Source organism: Clarias gariepinus, chromosome 21 (assembly GCF_024256425.1).
Source record: "Clarias gariepinus isolate MV-2021 ecotype Netherlands chromosome 21, CGAR_prim_01v2, whole genome shotgun sequence".
In the NCBI taxonomy this organism is placed as follows: domain Eukaryota; kingdom Metazoa; phylum Chordata; class Actinopteri; order Siluriformes; family Clariidae; genus Clarias; species Clarias gariepinus.
The window spans coordinates 15,201,920-15,212,074 of record NC_071120.1 but is presented as its reverse complement, the minus strand read 5'-3'; the positions used below and the strand labels follow the sequence as shown (position 1 = coordinate 15,212,074).

Genomic DNA, 10,155 nt, shown 5'->3' with positions numbered 1-10,155 from the left:
TTTCCGAAAATAGCTTAGACTACTATTCGTAACTCCATCAAACGTCCATTCCTCTCCGTTCGGTGCCTTTCATTGATTTTGCCGTTTGCACATTTAGCATTTAGCATTTTTTCACTAATAAAACTAGATTTATTACAAACTGTTTGTGCGCCATGATTATGAGCTCATTTTTAGCCTACAATAAGGGGCTGATACTATAAATCAGGGCTGATATTAAGGAGACAGTAATTGCAGACGCTGCTGTTTTATGGATGCTGCTGGTTGGGCGCGTGCGCTCGCAGAGGCGACATTTCCAGCCTTCAATTCTGATTGGCTCTCATCTGTGGAAGCTCACGCGCTCATGCACCTATTAAGCGCCTCCCTGTCTCTCTAAAGAACATTATAATGCTCGCAGCCACCTTTTTTTAAACGCGCCGAGAATTTTTCTTCATTTGGCCACTCTATGCTGTTTAAGGAAGTTAAAAGTTTTAGGGCTAGTTTCGGCACCGGTGCGCGATGCTCTCTCACGCCGACCTCTTGGACACTCGCCTCGGTGAGTTACCGACACCCAACTCCGGTCTCCAGCTCCACTGTAAGCTATGGAGGAACTTTCCATTTATACAATTATGATCGGATTTAGCCTTAATGCTTAATCTAATTTTGAACTCGATATTGTAGGCTAATTCATTATCTAGTGAATTAATTACATCTAACCTATTTGATCAACCTTGTCTAAATATTGATAGAGCGCACTGAGGGCGCATCTTAGTCTTGTGTGATATGCAGCTTGGAATATTTTCGGTGCTGACCATAGTTTTTTATAATAGATGATAAAAATGCCTAAATGTTTTACTGTGTTTTTCGTGCAATGGAAAAACTTCATTTTAAGCGATGATATTGCAGGGATGAAGGATGCAGCTGCTGAGCTGCTGGGCCACAGGGAGGCTTTAAAGTGCAGACTCGGGGCGGACAGCGGACACCCGGGCGATCTGAGTTCCGGCCCGGATGCGGTCGAGGGCGCCACGCTGCTCCCCGGGGAAGATATAAGCAATGGTGGATCAAACCCCAGCGGCATGCAGCAGGTCGGCGCAAAGGAGCAAGACAAACAGCAACAGCAACAAGGTTCGAGTCAGTCGGGTGGACAACAGAATCAACAGAAACAGAAACGCCACAGGACCCGCTTCACACCGGCGCAGCTTAACGAGCTGGAGAGAAGTTTCGCAAAAACCCACTACCCTGATATCTTCATGAGAGAGGAACTGGCGCTGAGAATCGGATTAACAGAGTCCCGGGTTCAGGTGAGACAAAACCACAATGCCTCATTGATGGATCCAATGCAATCTAATAATTTCACGTTTTAACCAACAAAAAACCCCAGATAATAATAATAATAATAATAATAATAATAATAATAAATATTGGGATATTATTATTATTATTATTATTATAAGGTAACACAACAACTCTCATATGACAAATTGAATTGAATATGATTATGCGTGACTTATATGAAAAGAAACTACAGAACATTGTGAGAGTTCATAGTTACCTTTTTAGCCTTCATATTTAATTTTTTTTTTTCGCCGGCAGTAGACGTTTTATAAAGAGAAAACAATGTGTATAATTATTAGAATGTTTAACACTATCAATAATACTGTACAATACGTATTATAAACGTTCTTTTTTATATATATTTTTTTAATTTTCGTTCATTTCAAATGAAATCTTAAACGAATATAGAAGTATTTATGAAACAAAACATCTCACCTATACCTACGTCATTGTTTGTTTTAATGCTGGGTTAAAGCAAATAGTGACGTAGCCTTTAGTAAGTTTTCAGTGAGGTTTCCTTTTTTTAAAAACACAGTTGTGCAGGTCGTGTCTGCGTGAATTTATTATTATTATAATTATTATTATTATTGTGTGTGTGTGTGTGTGTGTGTGTGTGTGTGTGTGTGTGCATTGTTAGTAATGCAAATCGACTGAGAAATTTTATTTAGGAGAATTATGATGCACTTTGGGTTCAAATGACCACTTTCTATGTCGTTATTTTTTATATAGTTTAACGTATTATAAATATAAATATTTCTATAGTTTTGTAAAATGTTTACTGCGTGAATTTCTGTCGTGTGAGTACATATATTTTCTGTTCTTAGCTGATTAACCTTCTAACATCTCCGCAATAATTTCTTAATATATTTAGTGACTTTAAAAACATTTTCATAATATAGCGCATCATAACAAATCTTACATTAGCCATAACGATGTGGGCCGTTTGAAGAAATGTCAGAATGATGCTAATTAGTCGCGAAATGATGTTACTTGCGATTAATTATACTGAACGCGATAATCATCATCAGTCAAACCGAATCGCTCCCTCGTTCAAACATCAAAGGTTATTTTTCACAAAAGAGAAAAGAAGAAAAGCTCAGACGCCCAAACATTGCAGGCCTATTTTCTGAATTTATTTTCGGCGCAGGTGATAAAGCACCTAGGCCAACCAACCATTTGTCTCTGGAATTGCTCTATCAGGCACAACGTCTTCATTCCAGTCAACCAGCAAAATATTCTTCGCCACTTTATGATGGTATAAGAAATAGGATTTCGTTCTGTCAGTGACAAACCTAAGCTTTGAAATCGCTGGTGACCCCTAATTAATTATTTGTCAGCGATTCGGTACTATGTTATTTAAAAAAACCAAAAAAAAAAACACTGAAGACATTTAGGCAAAACGCCCCTAAGCCAGTGCTTAGTTAAAGTTCACAGAAATAAACCCAATAATAATAATAATATTAATAATAATAATAATAAGTGAAATAATGGGAATAAATGTAATAGTATGAATTCCTTGTAAGTGTGCCTATAATCTTTTAATTTCAAATTTTCTCAGTCGAGGTATTGTAGTCAATTATTATTTATATATTTTTTTTACCAAAATGTTTTCTTACAATTGAGCGCAATGTGTGATATAAAATATACAGTAGCTATGTAACCATTTGTTATAATGCACTTACCGAATTAAATGTGTTGAATTAATTCTCAATATAAATTACACCCAAAAAGCCTACTTTAAGAGTTTGTTTGATCATTATGGATTTGTAAGCTTCCAAAGAGCTCTAATCGGTTCTGATAAATAAAAAGTTCTGTTGGGGTTTACATGGTTACACTGAAAAAGCCTGCATCGTGTTCTAATAGTATATTGCAGTATTAAATTCATTATTTCAGTCTTTACTGGTTCTACTGTATTATTACCGTGTTTACCGGTGTCCGGGTTAACTCATAAAAAGATATGTTGTTTTAATATAGGGTGTTTTTTCTGTATTGAAGGTCCGCTATATTCATTGTTTTTGGTTTTCCTGTGCAGGTTTGGTTTCAGAACCGTCGTGCCAAGTGGAAGAAACGTAAGAAGACGACGAATGTGTTCCGCGCTCCTGGCACGCTGTTGCCCACACACAGTCTGCCGCAGTTTCCAGCGGCCGCTATGGGCGACGGGTTGTGCTCTTTCCACGCCAACGACGGGCGCTGGGCCGCGGCGGGAATGGCCGGCGTTTCTCAGCTGCAGCTGCCGCCGTCGCTCGGTCGCCAGCCGTCCATGGCGCAGTCGTTGTCGCAGTGCAGCCTGGGAGGTGCGCCGCCGCCCAACTCCATGGGCCTTTCCAACGGTCTATCGTCGAACGGCTCGGGTCTGCAGTCGCACCTGTACCAGCCCGCGTTTCCCGGCATGGTGCCCGCCTCGCTTTCCGGCCCGACTAGCGCGAGCGGCTCGCCGCAGCTGTGCAGCTCCCCGGACAGTGACGTGTGGAGAGGCAGCAGCATCGCCTCCCTGCGCCGCAAAGCGCTCGAGCACACCGTCTCCATGAGCTTCACTTAATCACAACGTCGTTTGCGTCCTCGTTAAAAGAGAAAAGAGTATTTTCACGGACGGTCAAGAGCCACTCAGGATCCGAGCTCGTAACTGTGAAATTACAAATTGGCAGCCTTAAAGGAAAAAAAGCGGAATCTCAACAACACCCGGACGATGTTTGTCGCACATGCGCAGTAGTAATAGCGTCCATATTTTAAACGGTATTCTTTAATTCACGTGTTGGATATGATTTCTTATTTATTAACTTGTTTATATATTTTTTTATTTTATGTCCTTAACAATTAATATCCAATTTGCTAACCTATTTATTGACAATGATTTATTTATTTATTTATTTATTTGAATCATGCTTGTTGTTGATCATTTATCTAAGAACAGCAGCGCGAGCTGTTTGCTTACTTCACTGATGAGAAAAATTTATTAATGTTATTTTTTTTCTATATGTTCAAGGCAGCCACGTGTACTGCATGCCATGATTGGGTTTAAGCATGGGTCACGTGTGGATTTTTTTCTTTTCAATTTTGTACAGGCAACGAATAAGATGTATAATGAGCAAATTCTCAAATAATCCGATTCAGCTGCATGTATTGGCAAGAAAGAGCAAGGCAAATTTACTTAACGCAAAATGATCTTGAATAGGATACTTGTGTAGATAAAACTAATTCTTGTTACCTGCTGGTCTGTTTGTGATATGTTTTGACTTACTGTATGTGCTTATTACTGAAATGTGTTTTTTCTTAAACGTTAATCCTACCAAATGCAACATACCTGGGCAGGTTTATATCAATTTATTGTAAATGGGTGAATAAAATCATTTTCAGTAACGTCAAAATTGAGAATGGTCCGTCTTTGCATATAAGAGCATATGGGCGAATTCCAAGAAAATGTAACTATGCGAAGATTGAGCGATTTAAAAAAAATGCTGTTATGATTGGTACCAAACATAACCAACACAAATCACTACAGAAATAACATTATATTTCGCTTATTTGCTGGTTGAAGGTTTATAATGGTTTACCATTAAATCTGACTATAGGAGGATGTCCTTTCTTTTCATATTTGCTGTCAGGAAATGTGTTGGCATGTGCTATATAATACTATAATATTAGATCATACATGAAATACCATGACAGGAACCAAAATAAAACCAAAATTAATCTAAATTTTACCAATAAGAACCGTATTATTGTTCTTGTTAGCTGCGTTGTAAGGCTGAGACTTAAATCTATATAGTAGATCATTCGATTCTCTGGTAATTTTCATCCTTTAAATCCTTTAAATTTAGCATCTAAATATCTGTATAAAACAGTCTGCTTTCAGTGCTTTAAATAAATAAAAATACAAATAAAATAATTAAATTTAATACCGATTGTAAAAAAAAAAAAAAAAAAAGATTTTTGGGATTAAAAAAGATGCACCAGGAGACATTGCTGTGTGTAAAGGCATCTACTGAATCTCTCTCTCTCTCTCTTTCTCTCTCTCTCTCTCACACACACACACACACAAACACACACAAAAACGTACACACACTCACTCATCTCTCAGAGGGTGAGATAGGAAAATCTGAGAACCCTGAGATCTAGTGATTGACAACTGACAGAGATGCCTTTTTGTCCACATGGGATGGAGTAGGATTGGAACCAATTAGCGAGTAATCAGAGACATGTTTTGCTCCTGCATCCTTTGTGTGCTTTGAAGCAGTTGCCATTGGGGATGCCTTACAGGCCACAAATATCTGCTTTGACCAACCTGACACAATAAATGGTCAGCTTGTGTGTAAATGCACTTACAAAAAGAGTCAGGCAGTCAGAAGAGACTTGTCATTCACTGACAAATCGACAAATCAATGTGTTCATGCTAGGTCAAGTGTAGTAATAACAGTTTGTGGAGAAAAAAAGATTTAATATGAAAAGCAATTTAATGCGTTGTGTTATTTTATAACGGTATACATGACAAAGCTCAATGAAAGTTTAATTAGGAACCTGTGTAAAATAGGCAAACGAAATTTAATATACAAATTACATAAAGCTTGTATTTATATATAATATGTATTTGGAAGCATGTATGCATATATAAATATTTTTGCATAGAACGAAGATACTACATAATGCACAGTGACACAAACATACAGACTGGTGACAAATTAATGGGAAATCTGGTGGCTCTGTTATACAATAGGAAGCATTTTGCTGGCATGGTTTGGGTTCACTTGTCCTCTTAGAATAAAGGGTCACCGCAAATCAATACAAAGTTATTCTGACTGATCACCTTTATCCTATATGAAACATTTCTATCCTGATGGGAGTGGTCTCTTTTAGGATGACCCCGCCCCCAACCACAGGGTTCGATGACCACTGAATGGTTTGATGAAGATGAAAATAATGTAAATTCTTTTCTCTGGACATCCCAGTCACCATATTTCAACCCAAATAGACACATATTCTAAACTGATGCGTTATTGCGCTCCACCATCAAAGCACCAGCTGGTGGAGTAACGTTTAGGAAAATCATGTTCCTACTTCTAGCACAGTTGTAAAATCTACGCCAATGCACATGGAAGCAGTTCTGGTGACTTGGGATGGTCCAAACACTTTATATCGGTGTTTATTTGAATATGTCATCTTTAGGTATGTGCAGTATCTCTTGCCTTCAAAATCTGTAGTTACTAACTAAAAATTACAGGAGGGAAAAACACAGACAGATCAAACGTAGCCAGTTTCGGTATGGTCTTTCACTTTCCATATACAGTTAATTGTCTCAGAGAATTAGTGGAGAAGATCTCATTGAAACAACAGAATGGGCAGAGTGTGTGGAAAGCTCCCCCGGTCCCTGAACAAGCTTCGCGTACACATCGATCATCATCAGCCTCAGCATCTGCTCTGAGAGGCCCAGACTCCCTCAACCTCCTGTGCTTGCCTGTTCCCTACAGAGGCACATTCCTTATTTCCAGCACTGTGCTAAATTTATGGTAAACATCATATGATAATCAGATGATTGCTAGATGTCAGTAGATAGGGGTTGTTGAGTGATGCATTGGGTTGGAGAAAAACATACGCTTTTGAGTCAGGCATATGTGATTTTGTTCTGGCTCTAAGACATAATTCAGTGTATCAGCTAATTACCAAGGCTATTATGAGTTGAATCAAGTGTCAGAACATGCAGTGTACTAAAATGTCCCTTCCTTTGGTGCTCTAATTAAAGCAGAAATGACTCTATGGCTGCAACTTTGCATTCTAAGTAGCTGTGGTGTTAACCCAGTCCCAGTCATAAACTAGATGATACTGACGAAGAGCTATACACAACACAGTCCTGCTGCAGCTATCCTAAAAAAAAAAAAAAAAAAAATACAGCATTTTTTTTTAACAGATAAAGCTGACATTGCTTTTGAAACATGTTTCCATGCCCTTTGCTGTAGCCTTCCTGCTTCGCCACCTATACTTGCCCTTGATTTCCACTGTCAGAGCATGGAAAGCACCCCACAGGCCCTGACAGGAGCGACAGCTCGGCGGTAAATCAGAAATCAGTGCCGGAGAGGGGAGCAAGCCACCATGAAGGTCACAGCCACAAGCGTGCCATCTCATGTCTATCCAAACAGTGCACACATCCGTGACCAGCAGGATGGCCCTGTCTGGGACCTGAGTGGGTTGTCTATCATAATCTGGTAATCCCCTGGTGTTTTTGATACCCAATTATCCTGCACAAATGCATTACATTTAATTGCACCTGCGATGAAACAGATATAAAATAACACACAGAAGAATATAAAACCCTGAAAGTAAAAACTCTATCTGTTCTTGTATTTCGTTATTGAAATCACAGTCAAGTAGTATTTCAGGATTTTATGATGGATTTTTCACAGTGTGTTAATCTGAATAATATACATCAAATCTAGGTAATAATCCCGCCTGTTAAGACTGAATATATTTGAAAGTGTGTTTGTCTATGGCAAGTGTATCGAGAATTAGTGTTTTACTCATGTTTACTTACTGCCACCTGCTGGTTGGCTTTCATGCTGCAGCAAGTTTGATTAAGCATCCTCATCAACCTGATTTATTTCATTATTTATTTGTGTGGAAACTATCACTTACTTTTACATTATGTATACAGACCAGCGTTTTACTTTCTCGTGGATTCAACTTTTTAAAGTCTAATAATGTGTGAATGATAACATTAAATATTAATATTAATACTGTATTATTAATTAATTTCAAAATAATGCCACTTTTCCGAGTAAAAAAAAGGTAGCATGGTATAGTCTCTTCTCCATAATCTTTCTTATACTTTCACTAATTCCTAATAATCTGCATAGAATAAAACATACATTTCACATGTGATTAAGTCATATGTGATCACATGTGCAAAACATATATATATATATAAAGGTGCATTTTAAAAACAGAAATTGCACATGAGTTAATTGATAAACACATGTGAATAATACAGTACAGTATGTGTATCATGTGAGAAAACCATATGTGAAAACTGAAACCACATGGCCTACATCTCTAACCTGAAAGAGAAAACAAATCAGTCGTGGGAAATCACATAAAAAAACCCCATCTACTACATAAAATCTGGGAAAAAATGTGGGAAAACAGGTAGGCATATATTATTGCTTGCAAATGTAATGAAAATTATTTGATTAATGCAGTGATAAAAAGGTAATTATATGGGGGAGGACATTAAAATGTTCTACTTGGGATAAATTGATGAAATAATAAAATATAATTTTAATAACATGGCATAACTACATACAGAAATGTGGGAATTGTTCACATATGATTTTCACATGCAATTCTGTAAGGAAATATGAAGACTTGTTGATAATTGAGGTCATTAAATGAAATGTCGTTTATAATATCTTTTAAAAAACTGAATAATTTAATACACACCCTGGAATTGTGTGTGGAATGGAGTATATCAGTTTTGTTTAATGTTTGATGTCTGAATCATTTTTGTTCACTTGCTAATCATGTGTTCTAAATACATTTCATAGTCATTACATTAAAAACGTTAACATTAAACCACCTGGGTTTTGTCTCTGGCCCATTGGGGCATGGCTCCGCAGGGTGTGTGTGGTGTCTGGTACTGGACAAACTTGTTTGTCTGGCGCATCTCGTTCTTCACTTCCTATTGGACTTAGTAGGCCAAAGTAGCAGGCCCTGTGATTGACAGGCTGTGGTGCACTGGGCTTTTTTGGTTGATTTGTGCTGCATTAGCTTTTCTGTGGGACCAACTGGATGGGCTGGCATTTGGTCCATGCAGGTATGGGTGAGCCTTGGGCAGCCTAGATTTGGTCATTATATACATGTCTGTGCCAGGCAAAAGAATGTATGCACGCTTCAGGAAAAGAAAAATAGTATGAAGTACATTATATTAATATAATATTAATAATACTATTATCATATCGGGGCATAACTCTGCCATGCACCAAGATATGATCATATAAATATTATTATTTATATGATAATTAACACATATTATTGTCACATATATGAATATATCACATTAAGCAATACATTTAGTATTAAAATATTTATACAAACCTGGAATTATTAAAAGAAAATTTACTTCACTTACAGTGTCAATTGGTGACGATTACTAAAACCTCATTCACTCCCTACAGTGGCACAAAATAGCCTCCTATAAATACTTCTGGATTCACATTAAGTCTCTGGGCTGTGTGCTAATACTCACTCTAAATGGCACACAGTGTCGTAACCACTTAGTTGAGAAGTCCCCACAATGCACTGATTTGTGATTAGCGTTGCATTAGAGAAGGACGGCTGGTCATAGTTCAATGCGAAATGATTTCTGCTTGGACACACATACTACTCTTCCTCCACCCCATGCCACAGTATGCGCCCTCCGCCATGGGTTGTAATGGTATTATGAGGCACACGTCATTAATCCACTTGCAGGAAAGGAAATCAGCCCAGTAGAAAGTCTTAGCTTTGTGCTGATTAGACAAGACAGGCTAGGTCATGGTGTGTGGACCGGTATAACTGTTCATTAACACACTGTATTAGATACAATGTGCAGTGTAAATGATAGGAAATAGGGTAATCGAATCCAGATGAATTAAATAGCAAGGAAAGAATCTATTGCCCATGTGTATACAGCATAGTGTATTGCACATTTGATCTCAGACCGAACCTTTTAAACCACCAATAAGTTAACTTGTTATTATCATTTATTTTGCTATTAGGGTACTATCAGGGTATCACATACTCCTTTTAAAGAAGCTTTTTTTGTAAGGATGTAGACACTATTTCAATCTTCTTTGGCTGTCTAGCCAAAATGCACTTATC

General features: G+C 37.8%; 1 protein-coding gene across 2 annotated transcripts; it reads left to right on the top strand.

Moving 5' to 3' along the window:
- Positions 1 to 408: 408 nt before the first annotated feature.
- Positions 409 to 4,663, top strand: otpb (orthopedia homeobox b). Of its 2 annotated transcripts, none has more exons than XM_053481390.1 (3): positions 409 to 532; positions 883 to 1,277; positions 3,344 to 4,663. In XM_053481390.1, exons 1-3 carry the CDS (start codon positions 496 to 498, stop codon positions 3,848 to 3,850), a joined length of 939 nt encoding a protein of 312 aa, XP_053337365.1. In that variant the 5' UTR covers positions 409 to 495; the 3' UTR covers positions 3,851 to 4,663. The 2 variants fall into 2 exon arrangements, with proteins under 2 accessions (XP_053337365.1, XP_053337364.1); XM_053481389.1 differs by having other exon boundaries at positions 409 to 571.
- Positions 4,664 to 10,155: the final 5,492 nt, after the last annotated feature.